The sequence below is a fragment of the Tupaia chinensis genome, unplaced genomic scaffold (assembly GCF_000334495.1).
Source record: "Tupaia chinensis unplaced genomic scaffold, TupChi_1.0 Scaffold000627_1, whole genome shotgun sequence".
NCBI lineage: Eukaryota > Metazoa > Chordata > Mammalia > Scandentia > Tupaiidae > Tupaia > Tupaia belangeri.
In genome coordinates, this window is record NW_006160147.1 from 4,202,978 (window position 1) to 4,226,081 (window position 23,104).

At 44.0% G+C, this 23,104-nt stretch overlaps 1 protein-coding gene and 1 long non-coding RNA gene across 8 annotated transcripts in view; one reads left to right on the forward strand and one right to left on the reverse strand.

Moving 5' to 3' along the window:
• LOC114009810 (uncharacterized) overlaps positions 1 to 6,240 on the forward strand; it is a 19,738-nt gene extending 13,498 nt beyond the window's left edge. Inside the window, exons 2-4 of the long non-coding RNA XR_003551194.1 lie at positions 1,249 to 1,424; positions 1,666 to 1,733; positions 5,879 to 6,240. This is a non-coding gene — a long non-coding RNA (uncharacterized LOC114009810). The remainder of the gene's footprint in view (positions 1 to 1,248; positions 1,425 to 1,665; positions 1,734 to 5,878) is intronic.
• On the reverse strand, positions 4,884 to 23,104 carry RAB29 (RAB29, member RAS oncogene family). 7 transcript variants are annotated; one of them, XR_336120.3, is made up of 7 exons: positions 22,939 to 23,103; positions 22,516 to 22,762; positions 19,589 to 19,660; positions 17,632 to 17,813; positions 16,542 to 16,663; positions 15,733 to 16,259; positions 4,884 to 4,943 (listed from the first exon to the last, which is right to left on the reverse strand). XR_336120.3 is itself a non-coding variant. In XM_027776065.1 (6 exons), exons 2-6 carry the CDS (start codon positions 22,637 to 22,639, stop codon positions 16,145 to 16,147), a joined length of 615 nt encoding a protein of 204 aa, XP_027631866.1. In that variant the 5' UTR covers positions 22,640 to 22,757; positions 22,939 to 23,103; the 3' UTR covers positions 14,915 to 16,144. The 7 variants fall into 7 exon arrangements, 5 of the variants coding, with proteins under 5 accessions (XP_027631867.1, XP_027631866.1, XP_006159323.1 ...); XR_336122.3 differs by lacking the exon at positions 4,884 to 4,943 and adding an exon at positions 10,561 to 10,935; XM_027776065.1 differs by lacking the exon at positions 4,884 to 4,943 and having other exon boundaries at positions 14,915 to 16,259; positions 22,516 to 22,757.

A 23,104-nucleotide genomic window follows, 5' to 3' on the forward strand; every position in this document is an offset into this window, starting at 1 on the left:
TCCCCCCTGGGGGGTGATTTCTCGCTTTCTGTCTCTATGTCTCTCTCTGTCTGTCTGGCGCGCGCACGCGCCCTATAGTGAAAAAAAAAAAATGTGAAGAGGGACCAGAGGATGGCGAAATGGCTGTGTCGCTGGACTCCCATGTAGTCACCTTGTTTTCGGTCTCCCTGTCTCTCTTTGTCTTTCTGGCGAGTGCATGTGCCCTATAGCGAAGAAAAACAAACAAACAAACAAAAACAAAAAACTCTCCAAAAAAAAGTGTGAAGAGCTGATTAGCTAAATTTCTGCTACTACAACAATAAAGATATATAACTTAACTTCCAGTTTAAATTAAAGAAAAAAATAAGCCAGGGCCAACCAGGTGGCATGGTGGTTACGGTGGCTAGATCCCACATGGCCGACTTCGTGGTTTGGTCTTGGACACAGTAACTTGAAAAAATGTGCCAGGCACATATGCATGCACACCCAAAATCCTGAAAAGAGAATGGAGGAGAAGGGATTGCAGCATGGCCATCCTTCCTTGGGGGTCAGTTTCTCTCTCTCACTCTCACTCTCACTTTTGCTCTCTTTCTCTCTCGGCAAGCACATGTGCCCTACAACAAAAACTTAAAAAAAAAAAGCCAAAATACTAACTGCTACAGTTTGAATATAGTTTGTTGCTTCCAAAACTCATATTGGAATTTGACTGCTAATGTGGCAATGTTGGGAGGTGGAACTTCTAAGAGCTGGGGCCTAATGGAAGGCATTTGGGTCCTGGGGGCTCCAACCTTGTGAGTGGATTGCTACGATTCTCACTCTCTCACGAATGGAATAGTTCTCAAGAGAGTGAGTAGTTATAAATTAAGGTCATCTCTTGTGTTTTATCCTTTTGCACCTACCCAGTTCCCTTTTTGTTTCTCTGCCTTTTTTTTTTTTTTAAAGTTTCTTGTATAGGGGGTTGGGGGTTCTCAACAGGGTCTCACACTACAGTCCCCAGCCAGGATTACGAGCATGTGCATGCACGCCCTGACTCACAATCTTCTCTATGCAAGATCTTGTGCTTCTACTGTGATTGGCACTCTCTGCCACATTCTGCACAGCACAAGGTCTTCACCAGAAGCTGACAAGCTGCAGTTGCCCAGTCTTGGACTTCCCAGCCTGTAGAACTGTGAGCTAAATAAACCTCTTTTCTTTATAAATTATCAATGCTCAGGTGTTCTATTACAGCAACAGAACAGCCTTAGACACTAACATTTACTGTTTTGCCAGATGCAAATAAAATCCATGGAAGACCTGCCCTTGCAACATTGAAGGAGACAGTTTTAACCACAACAGATATTGTGATGTGCACATGGCTGGAAAAGAAGTCCCCAGAATATAACGGAAAGAGCACTACACTTGGAATCAAGGATACCTGTCTCTGATCTCCAGGATTTATTATCTAGGTGACCGTCTTCAAATTTTGAAGTCCCTGAACCTCAGCTCCTTCATCTGTAAAACGGGGATAATTATATTGGTCCTTATCTGCCTTTGTCACAAGGTTAACATAATAATGAAAAAAAAAGGGCTCTTTTTTTTTGTTTTTGGTTTGTACACTGTGAAGAACTGTGGGAGGTAGAATGGGATCGTATTGTCTTCACTAAAGGAAAAATCCAAACTTTAACAGCTGGCTTACTCCTCCAACAGGACACAGACATCCCTGATCCTCGGGGAGAGAGTTAACAGAGACCTTACACCTTACGGATGGAGACAAGGTGACATTGAGAAGTGGTGACAATCAGCATTCAGTGCTGAGAATGTCCAAATTTTGTTTTGTTCTTTTTTTTTTTTTTTCCTCCATCACCTCCTAACTATTCTAGGACAATCTGCTCTGACCATGACTGGGCTGGATGGATTTCAATAACTGCTGTCAGCCTCTTCCTCTGTGTGGGTTCAAACTGCCCAAGGTCCCAAACTGCCTTACAGACATCTCTCCTTGCTATTTCCATTGTCACCACCCATGCCTTAACTACTGTGGTGTGACCATGCCCCATTGTGGGTTCATGCTTTCTCTCTCTCTCTCTTTTATTTTAAAAAATTATTTATTTAATTTTATTTATTCACTTATTTTAATTTGACCAGAGAGAGACACAAACACAGAGAGAGAATTGAAGTGAGAAAGCAAGTCACCAGGTCCGGGACTCGAACCATGGTCGGCCTTGTGGGAGTATCCAGCGCCTTAACTACCATGCCACCTGCTGATCCCCTCTCTCTGTCTTCTTATAACTATCTCTTTGGTGAGCATAAGTGACCTCTGGCAATAAAAACAGTAAAAATCACTAGAAAGACAAACAATAAAATAAAAAGACCTAGGCTACAAATAGGTGACTCACAGAAGACATAAAAATTACTAATATATTTAAAAATATATTTGCTCATGGGCCAGTAAGTGGCGTGGAACTTAAGGTGGCTGAATCCCACATGGCCGACTTTGTGGCTTGAGTCCCAGACCTGGCTGCTTGAAAAATCACCCCAGGTACTGTGTGTATGTGTGCCAAAATCCCAAGAGAAGAAGAGAGGAGAAGATGACCATTTCCCCAGGGGTTGATTTCCCATTTTCTCTCTCCCTCTCTCTTGCTTGCTCTCTCTTAGCGAGCACACACCCTATAGCAAAAACTTAATAAAAAAAAAAAAAAAGAGAAATGCTCACTTATAATAACAAAAGAAAAAGAAAATAATTAAATAAGATCTTTGCTTTCAGATAGGCAAAAGTTAAAAATTGTCTCATTAATGGGACCAGCAGATGGCGTAATGGTTATGTTGCTGGAGTCCCATTGATTAATGCTTGAGTCCCAGACCTGGAGGCTTGAAACTCTCACCAGGCATGTGTGCATGCCTAAAATCCTGAGAGGAGAGAATGGAAGAAAAGGAACTGAAGTGTGGCCATCCCTCCTGGGGTTGATTTTTCCTTTTCTGTCTCTCTGTCTTTCTCTGTATCTCTGGTGAGCGCATGTGCCCTACAGCAGAAGTCTTTCCAAAAACAAAAACCAAAAACAAAAAACAAAATACTGCCTCATTAAGAATATAGGAAGGGCTTGGAACCAGCAGTTAGCGTAATGGCTATGTCGCTAGACTCCCACGTAGTCGACCGCGGTTTGCGTCCCGGACCCGGTGGCTTAAAACTCATGCTGGGTGCGTGTGCGTGCGTGCCCAAGATCCCGAGAGGAGAATGGAGGAGAAGGGGTTGCGGCGTGACCATCCCCCCGGAGGGTGATTTCTCGCTTTCTGTCTCTATGTCTCTCTCTGTCTGTCTGGTGAGCGCAGGCGCCCTATAGCGAAAACCTCTCTAAAAAAAAAAAAAAAAAAAGTATATAGGGAGGGCCAGCCCATTAATGGTTAAGGTAGCTGTATCCCACATGAATGACTGTTTGGTTTGAGTCCCAGACCCTGTGGCTTGAAAAGCACACCAGGAACGTGTGAATGCATGACAAAAATCCAGAAAGATGAGGGACCAGCAGTTGGCGTAATGGCTATGTGCCTGGACTACCATGAAGCTGATTGACCGTGGTTCAAGTCCTGGACCTGGTGGCTTAAAACTCACGCCAGTGTTGTGTGCGTGCCCAAGATCCTGAGAGGAGAATGGAGGAAAAGGGATTGCGGCATGACCATCCCCCCTGGGGGGTGATTTCTTGCTTTCCGTTTCTCTGTTGTTCTCTGTCTTTCTGGCCAGCGCAGGCGCCCTATAGCAACAACAACAACAACAACAACAACAACAAAACAAAACAAAACAAAAAAACTCTCCAAAAAAAAAAAATCCAGAAAAGTGGGAGAAATGGAAGATAAGGGATTGTAGTGTGACTAATCCCAACGGGGGTTACTTTCTCACACTCACCTCCCACCTCTTCTGTCTCTCTCCAGGAAAGTGCACATGCCCTGTGGCAAAAAAAAAAATAGGAAAAACTGGACTCTCAGCTTCTCTCAATGGGAGTATATATAGTTACAGATATTCTGGAGGGAAATTTAGTACTATATTTAAGCAAAGTGTTTATACTCTGAGCATGCATAAGAGTTCCTAAATAAAATTTTACATAAATTTATAAATACATGAAGGAATATTTGTAATATAAGAAAAGGAATACATAAAATATCCATTAATAGATAATTGGTTACATAAATTATAATACATCCATATAATCCTATTCAGCAATTAAACAGAACGAGGTAGAATTGTATGTTCTCACATGGAAGATAAACTAGATACATTAAAAAGAAAAAACAAATTGCAGAAAATCATATTGAGTCTGTTCTTGTTTTCTTTCTTTATTCTTTCTTTTTTCTTAGGAGGTTTTTGTCTTAGAGCATGTGCTCTTGCCAGGGGGAGAGAGACAGAGAGAGACAGCGAGGGGCAATGTGAGAAATCATCCCTCAGGGGGAAATGGCCATGCTGCAATCGTTTCTCCTCTATTCACCTCCCAGGATCTTGAACATGCAGACAGACGAGCCTGGTGTGATTTTTTTTTTCTTTCTTCCTTTTTTCTTTCTTTTTTTTTTGAGAGGTTTTTGCTATAGGGCACGTGTGATCGCAGGAAATACAGAGAGAGACAGAGAGAGACAGCGAGGGGCAATGTGAGAAATCATCCCTCAGGGGGAAATGGCCATGCTGCAATCGTTTCTCCTCTATTCACCTCCCAGGATCTTGAACATGCAGACACATGTGCCCGGCGTCAGTTTAAGCCACCGGGTCCGGGACTCGAACCACGGTCGACTACATGGGAGTCCAGCAACATAGCCATTACGCTAACTGCTGGTCTCTGGTGTGCTTATTCAAGCCACTGGGTCCGAGACTTGAACCACGGTTGGCCATGTGGGAATCCAGCAACATAATCGCTACACCATTGCTGTTCTTTCTTTCCTTCTTCTTCTTCTTTTTTTTTTTTCTTAAAGAGGAGAGACTCACAGCTGGGATTGTCTCTTCAGAGAACAGTCTGCAAAAATATTCAAATTCTTAATCAAATTATCTTTCAGAGATGAAATTACAGGAAAATTCAATCTCATTTTAAAAAATGTCTACATTTGAAGTAAAAATATGATGTTTATTCTTTTTTAAAGTTTTGCTATAGGGCATGTGTGCTCATCAGAGAGAGACAGAGAGAGAGAGAAAGTGAGAAATCACCCTCCAGGGAATGGCCATGGTGCAATCCTTTCTCTTCTGTTCTCCTCTTGGGATTTTGAGCACGCATGCACATGTGCATGGTGTATTTTTTCTTTTTCTTTTTTTAAAGAATTATTTTATTTAACTTTATTATTATTATTATCCAATTTGACCAGAGAGAGAGAGAGAGAAAGTGAGAAAGCAAGCCACTATGCTCGGGACGTGGACTGTGGTCAGCCATGTGGGAGTCCAGCGCCCTTAACCACCATACCACCTGCCAGCCCTGCACAGTTTATTTTTCAAGCCTCTGGACCCAGGTCTCAAACTGAGCAGCTAGCCATGTGGAATCCAGCTGCTTTAATCTCCACACCATCTGCTGGCTCTATTCTTGGCCCTATTAGCAAATAGCTGTTTGATCCTGGGCAAGTTCCTTAACCCTCTTGCTAATTTTCCCACCTGTGACAGGTACAATAATGACCCCTGGAAAATGCCCATGTCCCAGTCTCTGGAATCTGTGAATATAGAAGGAAAGAGTAAAGTTGCTAATCAGCTGATCTTTAATTTTGCTTTCCAAATTCTTTTTTAAATTTTAATTTGACCAGACAGGGACAGAGGGAGAGAGAGAGTTGGGGGGAGGGGGGATAATCAGCTGATCTTAAATGGGGAAATTAACTTTTATTGTGTGGGCCCCATGTAATCACAAGTCTTTACAAGTAGAAGCGGGAGGCAAAAAAAGTCACAGTGATGAGATGTGAAAAAACTTGACAGGTTATTGCTGGCTTTGAGGATGAAGAAAAGCAGCCATGAGCCAAGGAATGTGAGCAGCCTCTAGAAGCAGAATGATTCTTCCCCATAAAAGCCACCTTAGAGGAATGCAGTCCTGCCAGCATCTGGATTTTAGTGCAGTGAGACTCATGTTGGAATTTTGCCCCCCAGAACTATAAGATAAAAAATCTGTGTTTTTGAAGACATTTAAAGTGAAATAAAAATGCTTATGTATTTTTCAATAAGAAAAAGAAGATAAAAACAAAACAAAAACAGAAAAAACTGTCCTTCAACAGTTCTCTACTATAAGACGAAGTCCAAATGCTCCAGCAGGGCACACAGAGCTCTTCTTGATTGATCTTACCTCTCACCTAATTTTCCCCCTTTTACCCTTGTTATGATCTGAATGTTTGAGTTCCTCCAAAAATTCATGTGTTAAAATCTAATCCCCAATATGTTGGTATTAAGAGATGGGGCCTTCATAAAGTGACAGATCATGGGGGGTGGAGCTTTCACTAGTGGGATTAGTGCATTTAAAAAAAAAAGGGTGCGGGAACCAGCAGTTAGCGTAATGGCTATGTCGCTGGACTCCCATGTAGTCGACAGTGGTTCGCGTCTTGGACCCGGTGGCTTAAATCTCACGCCGGGCGCGTGTGCGTGCATGCCCAAGATCCCGGGAGGAGAATGGAGGAGAAGGGATTGCGGCGTGACCATCCCCCCCTGGGGGGGTGATTTCTCGCTTTCTGTCTCTATGTCTCTGTCTGTCTGGCGAGCGCACGCGCCCTATAGCGAAAGCCTCTCCAAAAAAAAAAAAGAGGGTGCCATCCAGGAGGCAGAGAGCCCTCACTGGATATCGAATCTGCTGGTTGTTTTGATCTTGGACTTCCTAGCCTCCAGAACTGCTAGCACTCCATTTCTGTGTTTGGGGGCTGGACTGTTACACAATAGTTACATAATGCTCTGTGAGGCTGACCCATATGGGAAAGTTCCAGGTTTAAGGCTAGAGACCCTGACTACGTGAGACACATGTGTGTCTGGCTAAAGCTAGGGGTGGATCACAGAATGAAGATGATTGGGGGTGCCTCTAACTCTCGGAAGAAATAAATGAATAAACACTTTTTTCTGTTGTTTATAAATTACCTAAAGTATTTTGTTACAGCAGTCCAAACAAACAGATAACCTACAGTCCTACCCCTATCTGATCTGATTATAAGGAACATCCGCGATTCTCTGAGCGCCGCTGCTGTACATTGCATGTTCCCATGCCTTTGTTCACTTTATCTTGTCCCTCTAAAATGCATTTCCTTTGGCAGTCTTCCAGCTGATAAACTCTTATCCAGCTTGAATGCTCTTTTGCAAGGCTTTTCATGATCTCCCTCCTTGTCTTCCATCACTGTAAGAGTAAAGACTTGGCATTCCTTCAGATACAGTTTTAATATTCTATCTGCTTTCTGGACTGCCCTTCTTGGGCAGGAACCTTCTCTTCTCCAGCCCTGTATCCCAAGTACCTAGTGGAGTATACAGCACATAGTAGGTACACCACTACTGGCTAATGACCTAGAAAATATACCAATAGTCGTTCTAACCTTACTTCCCACTGCTCTATACATAAACCCTTTGGTCTACTAGCAACTTCCTAAACCTGCATAATAGAGCTACATTCCTTTTTCTCCCAATCTGAAATTTGAAAAAAAAAAAGAGGGTGCCATCCAGGAGGCAGAGAGCCCTCACTGGATATCGAATCTGCTGGTTGTTTTGATCTTGGACTTCCTAGCCTCCAGAACTGCTAGCACTCCATTTCTGTGTTTGGGGGCTGGACTGTTACACAATAGTTACATAATGCTCTGTGAGGCTGACCCATATGGGAAAGTTCCAGGTTTAAGGCTAGAGACCCTGACTACGTGAGACACATGTGTGTCTGGCTAAAGCTAGGGGTGGATCACAGAATGAAGATGATTGGGGGTGCCTCTCTCTCTCGGAAGAAATAAATGAATAAACACTTTTTTCTGTTGTTTATAAATTACCTAAAGTATTTTGTTACAGCAGTCCAAACAAACAGATAACCTACAGTCCTACCCCTATCTGATCTGATTATAAGGAACATCCGCGATTCTCTGAGCGCCGCTGCTGTACATTGCATGTTCCCATGCCTTTGTTCACTTTATCTTGTCCCTCTAAAATGCATTTCCTTTGGCAGTCTTCCAGCTGATAAACTCTTATCCAGCTTGAATGCTCTTTTGCAAGGCTTTTCATGATCTCCCTCCTTGTCTTCCATCACTGTAAGAGTAAAGACTTGGCATTCCTTCAGATACAGTTTTAATATTCTATCTGCTTTCTGGACTGCCCTTCTTGGGCAGGAACCTTCTCTTCTCCAGCCCTGTATCCCAAGTACCTAGTGGAGTATACAGCACATAGTAGGTACACCACTACTGGCTAATGACCTAGAAAATATACCAATAGTCGTTCTAACCTTACTTCCCACTGCTCTATACATAAACCCTTTGGTCTACTAGCAACTTCCTAAACCTGCATAATAGAGCTACATTCCTTTTTCTCCCAATCTGAAATTTGACCCCATCTCTTTCTCAATTTTTATCCAGTGCAAATCCTACTTCGAGAATTTACTCTTATTATTATTAATTATTTTGTCTATAGGGCATGTGCTCTTGCCAGAGAGAGGGGGAAACATCTCCCAGGGGGGATGCTCATGCCTCAATCCCTTGTCCTCCATTCTCTTCTCAGGACCCTGGGCACCCATGCACATATACTTGGCATGATTTTAAAGCCACTGGGTCTGGGACTCAAACTGCATAGTTGGCTATGTTGTGAAATCCAGCTGCCTTAACCTCCATGCTATCTGCTGGCCCTCAAGAATTTTCTCAATCTCCTCCTTTGAACTTCTAAAACATAGGTTTCTATTCCCTACAAATCCTAGTGCAATACTGGATACACAAAAGTTGTATAATCACAAATGTTTTATTTCTGGTCAGCTCCATGGCCTGCTGGTTAAAACAGCCAGATACTACAGGTGTGAATATAGGCCCCAGAGGCTTGAAAAAAATATTTGTTTAGGGGACCAGCAGATGGCAGAATGGTTATGTCGCTAGACTCCCACGTAGTTGACCACGGTTCAAGTCCTGGATCCAATGGTTTAAAACTCATCCAGGTGTGCATGCATACGTGCCCAAAATCCTGAGAGGAGAAGAATGGAGAAGGCATTGCAGTGTGGTCATCCCCTCTGGGAGGTGATTTCTCACTTTGTCTCTCCAGCTCTCGCTGTCTCTCCAGTGTGCATTCGCACATGCCCTATAGCAAAAATCTCTCTCTCAAAAATATTTGTTTAAATATGAATACAGTTATGTAAAACATTTCATTAAAAAACTGATCTAAAGCAAATGTATGTATGTATGTATTTATGTATTTATTTATTTTTAGGAGAGGTTTTTGTTATAGGGCACATGCGCTTGCCAGACAGAGATAGACAGAGAGACAGAAAGTGAGAAATCACCCCCAAGGGGGGAATGGCCATGCTGCAATCCCTTCTCTTCCATTCTCCTCTCGGGATCTTGGGCATGCACGCACATGCGCCTGGCATGAGTTTAAGCCACTGGGTCCGGGATTCAAACCACGGTCAACTACACGGGAGTCCAGCAACATAGCCATTACACCAACTGCTGGTCCCAAAGCAAATTTATTAAGAGGTAAGTAGAGGTTTCATTTAGGTTGTGTGTGGATGGTTTCCATATTTCTTCTTCTGTTTTTAATTATTAAGGGGTGCATTTGCTTTCTAGAGAGAGACAGAGAGGGAGAGGGAGAAAGGCACCCCCAATGGGTGTAATCACAACAAAATCCCTTCTTCTCCATTTGTCCATCCTGTCAGGATTTTGGACATGCACACACACCCTGCATGTTTTTCAAGTAACCGGGGCTGGGATTCAACCAGCTCACATGGTCAGCCAGGTGGGATCCAGCTTCTTGTTTTTAATTTTAAAGAATTAGTGACTTAATTTTATTTATCATTATTATTATTTTAAAATTTGCTACAGGGCATGTGTGCTCACGCAAGAAAGAGAGAGAGAAAAAGAGAAAGTGAGAAAGTAAGCTGACAGGTTCAGGACATGAACCATAGTCAGCCATGTGGGAATCCAGTACCTTAACCACCACACCACCTGCCGGTCCCAGGATCCAGTTTCTTTTACCACAAGGCCATGGGGTTGGCCTTGGATTTGTCTTCTTCATTTTCCTTACTAAGTAGATTTTTTCATCCTTAATTATAAAGGTATTAGAAAATGTATGTGCCCATTTAATAACCTACTCTGTTCCCACCAGACTGAAGACTTGTTAAAGGGGAAAGCCTCAAGGATACCATCACCAAAACACACACATACAAAAATGGGAGGCAGTATTGGAAACAGCCCTGTTTCTAGGGTTAAAAATCAGTTTGTCACCAGCTAGCTATTTAATCTTGAGCAAAGTCTTACATTTTTGTGCCTCAGTTTCCTCATTTGTCTCAGAGGGTCCCTGTGAAAATAAAAATAACCCATGGGAAATGCGAAGGAGAGCACTTGACTGAAAGCAATCACCCAGATTGTCATTGGCTATTGGCAGCAACAGAAAGTGGAATGACTGTTAAAATTCCTGTTCTTGCAAACATGAAAGCTGACATTCCAAATTAAATACAGTCACTGCATTTGGGTGGCATATCCTGGTAAATTGAAGTGGTCGACGAAACATCTTAGGACATGCCTGCACTGTATGCTCTTCCAATTGCGCTTAATGTGGCCCCCCATTTAATTACATGCATGTCCCTATTCTGCACACGAACATGTTCTCAAAAGCTACTTAACACAAACCAAGAGTTACAAACTCCAAGAGCCCAGTTCTGTTTCTCTAAATGTCTAGGTTTATTTTCTAAATTGGGTTTTCCAGGCCAAATGTTTCCCAGAAACCAAAATGACAGAATGGAGACGGGGAATTAGAAGACTTGCAGTTATGTCTTGGCTTCATTACATATTCAACCGGCTGCCTTTCAGTCAGTCAAATCCTGACACAGTTGTTCCCTTAAACATAAAATGGGAAGAACTGTTTGCTTTATTATTTTAAAGACAGTGTCAGAAGCAAATGCAGCTCACAGGGCTGGGGGATGAGCTCTGTATAAAATCAAATATTGATATCTAATGCTACTGGGCTCACATCACGGTAAATCCTAAAACCTCTATCTTTTCTTCTTCCTATTTGCTTTTCCCTCTTTATTTTCATGAACATGTAATTAGTCCTTAGTCAGATGGACTTTGTTGGACGTGAATCAAATTAAACCTGAGGGCTGGCCCTGGTGGTGCTGCAGTAAGATAGTGCTCTCAACACTGGACCCCCGTGGGAAGGTGTCGGTGTGTGTCCCAAGGTCTCCCTGTACATGCTGGGCAAACACATGCGTGCCTATAATACGTGCTGGCAGAGGGTGGGAGGAGTCCATAGCATGAAGACCTTGTTGGGGGTGCCTCTCTCTTTCTCAAGGAATAAACAAAAACAAACTTTAAAAAGTTAAATCTGAGTGTGGATAAAAGATATTAAAACAGTACCCATGGGGACCAGCAGATGGCGTAATGGTTGCATCACTGGACTACCACGTAGTTGACCATGGTTTGAGTTCTAGACCCAGCGGCCTAAAACTCATACCAGGCATGTGGGCATGTGTGCCCAAGATCCTGAGAGGAGAATAGAGGAGAAAGGATTGTGGCATGGCCATCACCCCTTAGGGGGGTGATTTCTTGCTTCCTGTCTCTCTGGCAAGTGCATACACCCTATAGCAAAAATCCCTCTATCAAAAAAAAAAAAAAAAAAAAAAAAAAAAAACCCCCAAAAAAAAAAAAAAAAAAAAAAAAGAAAAATCCCTCTATCAAAAAAAAAAAAAAGAAAAAGAAAAAGAAAAAAAGTACCTACAGCTTCCTATACACAGCAAATGGAGAGGGACGGAGAGCAAGAAGGGCACTAAGGCTGGTTCCCTTGAGCAACTTGGTCCTAGAGTTGAGAGTTCCGTAGAGATTCCTACATCTTCTAATCATGGCCTTAAATCCTATCATATGCAGGCCACCGACTGTAAAAGGACAAAGACAGGCAAAAACAGCCTTATGTGAGATGGGACAGTGCCCTAACGACAAAGGACAAACCATCTAATGAAAAAAGTTAATTCTGGAGATAAGAAAAAATGAGGAACGCAATTATGCCTTGGCAATCACTAGGGAAAGTGAATTAGGGAAATCATCTTGGCATAATTTTGGCTCATTAGTGGTGACAGAGGAGCAAATCATTACTGCTAAAGGGCCTTCTCTGACCTATGATCCATTTTCCTTGCTTATTTGGTTAAAGAAAAAAGCCAGGGCAGTCACCAACCACATCTCTGTTCTCAGCCCTTACTTGGGTTTCTCAGAACACCCTGTACAGAATTTTTAAGCTAAGTGGTTTGGTTGAAGGGGCATCTTTTACCAAACACAGAAACATCTCTAGGGAGGAGCTACAATAGCTGTTTCATACAGTTTTACCAAAGCACCCAAACACTAGGACTTGGCAGTCGTAGTGTCATCATATTCCCATCAATGTAAATATTGTCTTCTTCCTCATTTTTTCTTAGTTCACGACAGAGCATGTGTGTGTGTGTGTGTGCACAAGACAGAGAGGAAGAGGAGAGTGGGATGAGCACCCTCCACAGGGTCTGGTCATGGCAGGATCCTCCTTCTCCAGTGTTCCAGGCTGTTGGATCTTGGGCATTCGCGTGCATGTCTGGTGTGTTTCAGGCTCACTAGGGATTTGAACAGTGGGTGCCATGTGGAATCAACTTCTCTTGAGTAAAGCATTATCGCTGCTCCAGGGAGTGGCCCATTGCCTTCCTCATCTTCATTGCTTTCCTTTTCTTTATGGGTGGGGCATAGAGAGGAATTATACTATATTTCAATTTTTTTCTTTAAGTAGTTTCAAGTTTATGTCTCACCAATTGGGAGAGAAAATTCAGAAGAGTTGTTAGGCCTGCCTCTAGCAATACTTGAAAAGGCAGGTAAATTCTGAGTCAGCAAATGGGAAAAGAAAGCATATTCCTTCAAAAAATGTGTTTGCCAGAGGGTATATGCACTTACCAGAGAGAGAAAGAAACAAAGAGGAAGAAAGCACTTCCATGGGCATGGTCACTGCATCATCCCTTCTTCCCCCTCTCTCCCTCCTTCCAGAATTTTGAGCATGCACACACATGCTCAGTGTGTTTCTCAAGCTTCCTGGTCCAGGACTCGAATTGTGCAGTTGGCCTTGTGGAATCTAGCTCCCTTAACCACCTGGCACACATATACCACTTATTAAAGGGGTCGCGTTTCCAAGCAGCATTTGGGAGGTTACATCAAGTACTGACTTGATAATAGCCACGGAGATCTAAGAACTGGCAAATTAAGAGATAAGAAGAATAATTCTTACTTTAATTTAAAATCTATTATTTAAGAAATAAACTCTATTTTTATAATACTCTCAAACCATCAGTATAAAATAGCACTTCAACAAATATATATTAAAGGCCAATGACAACCATGAACTCAAGACTTACTCCCATTTATTTGTGATTTTAGAAGGCTCAAGCTAGTGAGTGAAAAACAAAATCAATTTTATCTTCATATAAATGGAGTATGTTACTCCACTATTATCTACAGAAACGTTGTAATAAAAATTCTACCTGAAAATGGTAACACAAAAGGGATTTTGCAAGTTATAACAACTGGCATTAAACAAACTCTAAAACTAGTATCAAATCACCGAAGGCTTTGTCCTCCTTCACTTTCTTTTTTTTTATTATTATTTATTTAATTGTATTTATTATTAGTTTTTTTTTTTTAATTTTTAAATTTTGCTACAGGGCATATGCACTCACCAGAGAGGCAGAGAGAGAAAGAGAAAGAAAGCAAGAAAGCAAGTCACCAGGTCCAGGACTTGAACCGTGGTCAACCATATGGGAGTCCAACACCTTAACCAACACAACACCTGCTGACCCCAAGTCTTCCTTCACTTTCTGATAGTTGGCCTCTGACCTCTTCCTTAGGACAGTGGTTTGCAAAGCCTGGTGTGTATCAGGATCACCAGGAGAGCTAACAGGGCATGCAGAAGTCCTAGGTCATTCGAACAGGAAAGGCCCAGGTCTCTGTAGTCTCACTAGCAATGGTTTCCAAACGAGGCTGATTAGGATCACCTGAGAAGCTCTGAAAACAACATATTCCCAGGCTTTATCCCTGAAAATTTTGATGGAGTAGGTTTGAGATTGGGATCTCCAAATCTTTTTTTTTTTTTTTTTGAGAGGTTTATGCCATAGGGTGCGTGTGCTCGCCAGCCAGAGAGAGACAGAGAGACAGAAAGCAAGAAATCACCCCCCCCAGGGGGTATGGCCACACCACAATCCCTTCTCCTCCATTCTCATCTTGGGATCTTGGGCACGCACACACACGCGCCCGGCGTGAGTTTCAAGCCACTGGGTCTGGGATGCGAACCGTGGTCGACTACATGGGAATCCAGAGACATAGCCATTACACTAACTGCTGGCCCCAGGATCTCCAAATCTTAAAAATAAATTTATTTTTAAAATTGCTAGAAGGCACGTGCACTCTACTGAGAGAGACAGAGAAGGAGGAAGCACCACCCTCATCACCCCCCATGGGGCATGGTCACTCTGCAATTCCTTCACTTCCATTTCTCAATCCTGTTAGGATTTGGCGTATGCAAACATGTTTATTTTCAAACCTGTGGGGCCAAGTTCTGAACTAGAGTTGATTATATGGAACCCTGCTCCCTTAACCACTAGGCTAAGGAGCTGGCCCTTACATTTTTTTAAAAAAAATTAATTTATTTATTTTAAAATTTTTGCCAGAAGGCATGTCCATTTGCCAGAGACAAACAGAGAGAGAGGAAGAAAGCACCCCATGGGGGAGTGATCATGCTACAATCTCTTCTCTTCCATTTCTCCATCCTGTTGAGATTTTAGGCACATATGCACATGTACCTAGTGTGTTTCTCAACCTGCCAAATCTGGAACTTGAACTGCAGGTTGGCATGTGGGATCCAGTTACCTTAACCACCAGGCCAGGAACTAACCCAGCTCTTAAACATTTTTAAACAAACTTCTGGCTGATTCTGATCAGTCAGCTTTGGCAACCACCGACTTAGGACACTTAAAGTCTATTAAAGCACTTCAGGCCTCTGAGTTTGTTAATAGTCTTAACTTTGGATAGGTTAGAAATCACTATCCTTGAGAGATTTAACAAATTGAACTGTCTAGAAGTGACTCAATACTAAAAATCTTACCCAACTTAGCATTTAAATTACCTAATGATTTTCTGTCTATTCACTCCACCCTCAGTCCAAGGCCTGTACATAATATTTATTTCCTCTGGCTATTAAGTGCTCACCGCCCACAGTGCTCATAAAATTACTCAGCAGGATTCTGTTCTGTTAACTTCTTCCATTCAGATCCCCAAAGCTGTGAGCAACACTTATTCCAGAGCACCCTGGCCAACTGACATCACTTGTAGACTTTTGCCCAGAAATCTGCAAACCATGTCCCCACTTGACTGGTAGGGAGACACTGCAACGGTGGAATGTGAGGATTAAGTCCTTTGTGAAAAGAAATGCTCTCACACTGTAAAACGGGTAGTTAAAAGCTTGGCTATTCTTGAAGCCAAGATAAAAGAGCTAATTATGGCTTTAGACATTTCAGTAATAATGACTTCTAGGTCACCACAATAGCCCAAAACCCATAGATGTCCAGACTCCCAACTTCTGCATCTCAAAATCAGCTGCATAAATTCCAGATCCAAGACAAAGAATCTGAAGCTTACCAGAAATTTGGGGAATGTCATTCCATCTCATTTTCCTCTCAATGTGAAGTCTAATATCAATGTACATCAAAAGAAAAAATAAGCTCAAATATAGGTGAGACTTATGATCTTTAAAACACAGATGCTGATTTCTAATTCTTCCTACAAATTTCCAGACCACAAATTGAGAAATGAGGTGATCTCTCTTAAATAGAAGGCACTAACAGGGCCACCAGTGCCAGGAGCCAACATCAGGAGATGCAGAAATGCACATGAGGCCCGGGTGTCTTTTCTAAGTGACAATGGATCTCATTATTGGACAGTCCACAGGAGACAGTTCAAAAGTACTTAATAAAATTGCTGGGTGGGCCACCAAAAGAAAGAGATGAAAAGACCTCCGAATGAACTGTAATGAAGGACAAGCCAAAGGCTACTAGCAGCAGGCCCAGTTGGAGGAAGACTTGGTTTGTAGATTGATGTAGTTTCCTTGGGTGGACAAAGACAGGACATCTTCTCTGGAATTGCTCATCATCTTTTCAATGAGGACTCTAAAAAACAAAACAAAATAAGGCTGAGAAGGTAAACAGAAGAAGAGAATAAATGCCAGATACTGTCTTATTACAAGGCAGCAATTCAGTAAAGCCACAAGATGTAAATGCCTCTTTGTCTCCAATCATCTCAGGAGAGATGTTTACCCTGACCTTCAGGAGCTGGCATTCCAATGGCTCAGGCTGTTCTTGCACACTCAGAAAGAAGAAAGAGGGTCCAGGGGCCGCAGAGGAAGATGGGTAAATTTGCACACCTGTCCCTGAACAGCACGAGCTACTCACCTCATGGCTTCATTAATATTTTTGTTCTCCTTGACTGATGTTTCTGTCCAACCTGTGAAACCGTTCTCTTTACTGAACCGGTCAATCTGGTCCCGGCTCACAGCCCAAGGGGAAAGATCACACTAGTGAAGAGAATAAATAAAAGGTAACACCACCAACTTCCGAGGAAGACAAACATGGCTCAGATACCTGTGGACTTAAAAACATCTCTCTACCATGGCTGGCAGCATCTAAAGTCAACATTCTTCTCCAAGAAAGTCTCACTGTCAGTATCTTTTGAAAGGATGCTTCTATCAATTTGAGAAGGGGAAACAGATTCCCAGAATCAGAGAGCATTTTATTTATCCATTCTTTTTTTTTTTTTGGAGAGGTTTTTGCTATAGGGAGTGTGCGCTCGCCAGACAGAGAGACAGAAAGCGAGAAATCACCCCCTGGGGGGATGGTCATGCTGCAATCCCTTCTCCTCCATTCTCCTCTCGGGATCTTGGGCACGCACGCACACGTGCCCTGCCTGAGTTTTAAGCCACCAGGTCGGGGTTGACTACGTGGGAGTCCAGCGACATAGCCATTATGCTAACTGCTGGTTCCCTTTTTTTTTTAAAAGAGCTTTTTTTCTATAGGGCATATGTGCTTGCCAGAGAGAGAGAGACACAGAAAGCAAGAAATCACCCCCACTTGGGAGTGGAGATGGCCATGCTACAATCCCTTCTCCTCCATTTTCCTTTCTGGATTTATGCACCTGGTGTGAGTTTTAAGCTGCCAGGTCCAGGACTTGAACCACAGTCAACTATGTGGGAGTCCACTGACATAATCATTAGGCCATCCATTGGTCCCTCTATTCATTCTTTCAATTTATTTACTTATTTCTTCTGAGAAAGAGAGAGAGAGAGAAGCAACCTTAACAGGGCCTTCACAATACACCCTCAGCTTTAGCCAGCCAGGATTGGAACACATTTGTATACATACACTCAGTGTGTATAGTGAAGCCTCAGGATGCAAACCTGGGACCTTCCCGTGTGGTTTTACCACCATGGGGATTTCAGAGCATTTTGAGAGGCCATAGGCCGTTTTCTTAGGAATGACCACATACCTTATTGGCCAAGAGCAGGCAGGGCACGGGCTCTCCATTGGGCAGTGTGAGCTTGCTGTCCAGGTCCTGTTTCCATCTCTGGCTGTTGCTGAAGGTAGTGGCATTGGTAACATCAAACATAATAACACAGGCAGAGGCATCCCGGTAGTATAATCGTGTCATAGAGGTGAAGCGCTCCTGACCTGGGGAGGAAGGGGAGTGTTCTGGAGGAAGCCATCCCAAGACCCAGTCTTGGCACCCTCTCTGACACTCTGCACTCTCTCCCTTCGTTGTACAAGAGGGAATCACTCACTTTCTCCTCTTGGTTTCCTAATTATCCTATAAAGGGATTTTTAAAAAATTGCCAGAGGGTGCATGTGCTTGCTGGTGAGAGACAGAGAGGGAAAGTGAGAAAACAACTCTCAGGGGTAACGGCCATGCCACAATTCCTTCTCTATTCTTCTTTCGGGAGTTTGGGCATGCATGCACACACACTCCGCCTGTGTTTCAAGTTACTAGGTCCAGGGCTCGAACTGCATAGTCTTCCATGTGGGATCCAGCTGCCTTAACCACCATGCCGCCAGCTGGCCACATAAAGGGACTTTTAAGCCCAATTATCTCCAGTGCAGATACTACACCCAGAATGCCCAAGTGGAAACCCCTGCTCTGCCACTTACTTTTTATGACTTTGGGCAAACCAAGCTCTCAATGCTTCAGATTTCTCACCCATAAAGGGAAGATTAAAATCAGTAGCTTTTTAGGCCAACAGGTGGCATGGAGATTAAGGCACTGGATCCCATGTGGGGGACTGTGTGATTCGAGTCCCAGACCTGGCAGTTTGAGAACACACCCAATGCACAGGCACGCATGCCCAAGGGACTGTGGTGTGGCTGTTGCCCCTGGGGGTGTAATTTCTCCCTTTCCCTCTGTCTGTTTCTCTCTGGCAAGTGCAAGCACCCTATAGCAAGAAAAAAAGCAGTAGTTTTTAGGGACTTGCTGGTGCAGCAGTAAAATGGGGCACTCTGTAAGGTGGACCCACATGCAAAGGTTCCAGTTCTCCTCCAAAGAATCCCTTCTCCCCATCCCCCCAAGTACATTGGGCAGCGTGTGTCCATGATCCAGAGCAGGCTGAGGCTGGAGTGGATCAGTGCCAAGATGCTGATGGAAATGCTGTCTTGACGCCTTTCTCTCTCTCTCTCTCTCTGCCTCAAGGAAGAAATAAGTCAACTATTTCTTTTTTGGTAGAGGTTTTTGCCTTAGGATGTGTGTGCTCACGGGATGGGAGGAAGGGAGGAAGAGACAGACAGACAGAGACAGTGAGAGGGAAAGTGAGAAACCCCCTCCAGGGGGGATGGTCATGCTGCAATCCCTTCTCCATTCTCTTCCTGGGATCTTGGGCAAGCATGCACACGAGCCTGGCATGAGTTTCAAGCCACTGGGTCTGAGACTCGAACTGTGGTCTTATTTGGGAGTAGGGGTGGGTGTCCAGCAATGTAACCACTACACCATCTGCTGGCCCCATTTTTTTTTTTAAGCAGTAGCTTTCATGATAGAGTTGCTATGAAAATGAATGAGTCAGTGAATTTAAAATGCTTAGAGGAATGCTTAGCAGATGATAAGGATTCGCTATTACTATTGTCTCTATTTTCTGGGGCTTTTGTTTCTCACCAAGGTCAGCTGAAAACCCAAAAGAGCACCTTCCCTCTGCTGTGGAAGCAGCCACCTGTGGTCTGGACAATCCCCTACCTTCTAGCTCCTCCACCCACACAGAGATTGCTCCCTGTCTTTCCAGGGTAAAACAGCCACAGAAAACATCTACGAAAGCTCTACATCAATCCAGCTTGTGTGTCCTCGGAGCAGCTCAATCCTTCCAGTTTCAGAAAAGTATTTCTGGTTTTGCTGCCCCACTTTTTCTCTGAGAGCTTGCTGGTAAAATCGACATCTCTTCCCTCCTTCTCACCCAGCCTTCCCAGCTCACCTGCAATATCCCACAGCTGGAGCCGCACCATCTCGGAGTCAGACCACTGGAGAACCTTCAGAGCAAAATCCACTGAAAATACATGGAGGCTGTTCTTGAATAAATCCAGGGATAAACTCAGACCAAATTGTGGTTACCCCAGGGCCACACTTTACTTCTAAACCCTCAGTAGTCTGAGATGAGTCCACAGTCAGGTTTTAGGTGTGGGGCAGATCATTCATACTCACTTTCTAACGCAGTCTCCTGCTTTTACTCTCCTGTCAAACCAATTTATTTGTTGCTACTTGTCATCAAGGCTGGGGACAGGAGGGTGGGAGCAATTATGAAAACAATTTTATTCTCAGGTTACACAATTTCTGGGAGATTTAGGGGGTTTTCTCAGGGAAGGGACAATGAGAAGGAGGAGCAAATGAGGTAAGTGTGGTCACTTTTTAACCTTCCACATTTAATTTCACTGTTAGTTTCTAATCAAATGAGAAAAACAGGTCCTGGAGAATTCCCTATCCTTCTCAAGGCTCTAGGAATGATCTAGCAGGTATGGAACAAGTGGGAAAGGTCCCAGAGAACTTCCAGGAAAGAATACATGGTCTGGAAGCCAGCAGGTGGCATAGTGGTTAAGGTGCTGGACTCCCATGTGGCTGACCACAGTTTGAGTCCTGGACCTAGTGACTAGAAACTCATGCTGGGTGCATGTGCACCTGTGCCTGAAATTCTGAGAGGAGAATGGAGGAGAAGGGATTGTGGTGTGGCCATACCCCTTGGGGGTTGATTTCTTGCTTTTTATCTCTCTGGCAAGTGTACATGCACTATAACAAAATTTATAAAAACAAAAAACAAAAAACAAAAAAACGTACATCATGAAGTTTAAGAGCTCTCTGGAATCTACCACCAAGTGTGTAGGTGCTGAGACTCCATGAATTAAGGTTGTACAGGTATTCCAGGGGAGATTTTATTTATTTATTTATTTTAGAGAGACTTTTGCTATAGGGCATGTGAACTTGCTGGAGAGACAGAGAGACAGAAAGCAAGAAATCGTCACCCGGGGGGCTGGCCATGTTGCAATCTCTTTTCTATTTTCCTCTTGGAATTTTGGATATGCATGCATATGTGCCTGGCATGAGTTCCAAGCCTCCAGGTCTGGGACTCGAACTGCAATTGGCCATGTGGAAGTCTAGCGATGTAACCATGATGCCATCCGCTTGTCCCAGAAAATGCTTTTTGATAATGGGAGAAGTAGAACAATTTCTGAGGTTTGAAAATCCATTCTTTCACATCTATGACAGAAATAAAAGCTAGGGGGAAATTTAGAATGAACACTCAAGTAAAATTAGCCTGGGTTCATTATGTTCTTTACTAAAAGAAAACTAAAGAATTGCTAAAAACTATTAATCAAATCAATGAAACACACACTCTCATATTATTTAGGAGTTGGCTAAGTGGTCAGGAAAGTCTTTGAAACCGCAAACCCTTAATTTTGCTGGATGTTTTTAAGGAGAATGTTTGAACTGCAATGTAAATGCTTTTTTAAAAACAAACAAACAAAAAAACACAAAACTTTCATATGAACATCAGCACACATTTTCAAAATTGCCATTAGTACAAATTTTTTTCTTAAAAAACAGTTTGCATAGGTAAGCCACGTGGCGTGGTGCTTAAGGAAGCTGGATTCCACATGGCTGACTGCGTGGTTCAAGTCCTGGTTCAGGGGCTGAAAAATACACCAGGTGTGTGTGTGTTCAAAATTCTGAGAGGAGAAATGGAGGATAAGGATTGCTGTGTGGCCATCCTCCCTGGGGATGCCTTCTCACTTACTTTCTCTCTCTCTCTGTCTCTCCCTCTCTAGCTTTGTCTCCAGGGAGCATACATGCCCTATGGTAAGGTTCTTCTAATAGAGGCAAATTTTAAAAATTGAATTTAGTTATTACAATTATTTAATTTGCTATAGGGCCCACACACTCAATAGGGGGTGGGGGAGAAGGAGAAGGAGAGGGAGGAAGTCAGAAGCAAGCCCAGGTCCAGGACCCCACCCAAAGTCAGCCATGTGGGATTCCCCTGCCTTAACCATCACATGGCCTGCTGGCCCCCAGAGATAACATTTTAAGTTATCCTCCCCATCACCAACTCTTCCTAGATAAAACACCTTCTAATTAATAAAAAGACATTTCTACCTCTGAAACAAAACAAAACAAACAAACAAAACAAAACAAAAAGTTCAGTTGAGTCCTACACCCAGGGAAGAAATGAATTAACGCTTGGTGTTCTCTTCCACCCTCCCTTCCCCAGTTTGAGGGAAAAAGGGATGAGAAGACAGGTGAGATGAGTAGTATCTTTCAGACTCTTCAAAGAACCCCTAGATTACCTTTATTTAAATAATCAATAGGCAAAATTCATCCAGCTCATCAGCCCGAGTGCGCGTGCCTGTGTAGCTAACGCGCTGGTGCGGGGATTTTGTGTTCTCCATTCCACTCACGTCCCCATAATACTGAGAGTCCTTAGCTCAGTTCTCTTTCCTAGGTGATCCCCCTGAAGCCAGGTTAAACACCTTTCTGTTCCTCAATAGCCATCTCTAAGGACAACAGTCCCCACTGGCACCTAAGCGGCTCCACCGAGCGACTGCTGATTGGAGAGTCGCCCTGGACAGCTGAAGGCTGCAGGAGGAGACTGGAGTTACAGTTCCGCGATAAACAGCAATTGCTCCTTCTCATCCTCCCCTCCAAGTCTCCTCTTCACACCTTTGCCCTGTCTCTTTCCTGGCAGTCGCTCAGGCTGGGAAAACCTAACTGCGGTAACTCAAGCGAGACTTGCAAATCCAACACCCTGTAGGACGCCGGGCACCTACTTCCTGACCCAAGTAAGGCCCGGGACGCTCGCCCCACCTGGTGCCCAGCTGAGTCGGTCCCCCGCCCCTCGCCCGGGCGACGTCTCACCTCCCACCGTGGACTTGTAGTGTTTGCTGAAGCTGTCCTGGGAATATCGCTGGACCAGCGACGTCTTGCCCACCGCGGCGTCCCCCACCACCAGCACTTTGAACAGGTGGTCGCGGCTGCTCATGGCTAGCGGGTGTTTGTTTCAGGGAGGCGGGAAGTAGGGGGAGTCGCTGGTCTTAACCCCTTTGGCTCCGAGTCCTCCTCCAGCTGAAGTTAGGCATTCCCACCCACCCGCGCTAGGGCTGCTCTGACGGAAAGACAAAAAAGAAACTTTGCTGTGAACCTCTACGCGCTTCCTCCCCGCGGGGCCGCAGCCTGGGTGGGGCGCAGGACGCGGGCTCCGAGCCCCCGGCCGATCGCGCCTTCTCCCCCTCCCGTCCGGCTGCAGAAAAACCCCGCCACGCGCCAGGGAGGCTCACCCACCGGGACTTCCCCCTGAGCCGCTCCAGTCAGCGCCTGAACCCGCGCCGGCTCCTTACACCGTTGGGGTTAGATGTACAAACCAAGTTGGTGGGAAGGGGCAGCCCACAGTTCGATTCCCCGACCCTGTCCCGCCCCTCCCAGCGCGGTCCTTTTCGCCTTCCTCCGC

Excerpts from the sequence above, each read along its gene's own strand:
- RAB29 (XM_027776065.1), bottom strand. The coding sequence starts at position 22,639 with ATGAGCAGCCGCGACCACCTGTTCAAAGTGCTGGTGGTGGGGGACGCC. Across the intron at positions 17,814-19,588 it reads CCAGCTGTGGGATATTGCAG|GTCAGGAGCGCTTCACCTCT; the intron begins GTGAGCTGGGAA and ends CTTCCTCCCCAG. Across the intron at positions 16,260-16,541 it reads AATATTAATGAAGCCATGAG|AGTCCTCATTGAAAAGATGA; the intron begins GTGAGTAGCTCG and ends TTTGTTTTTTAG.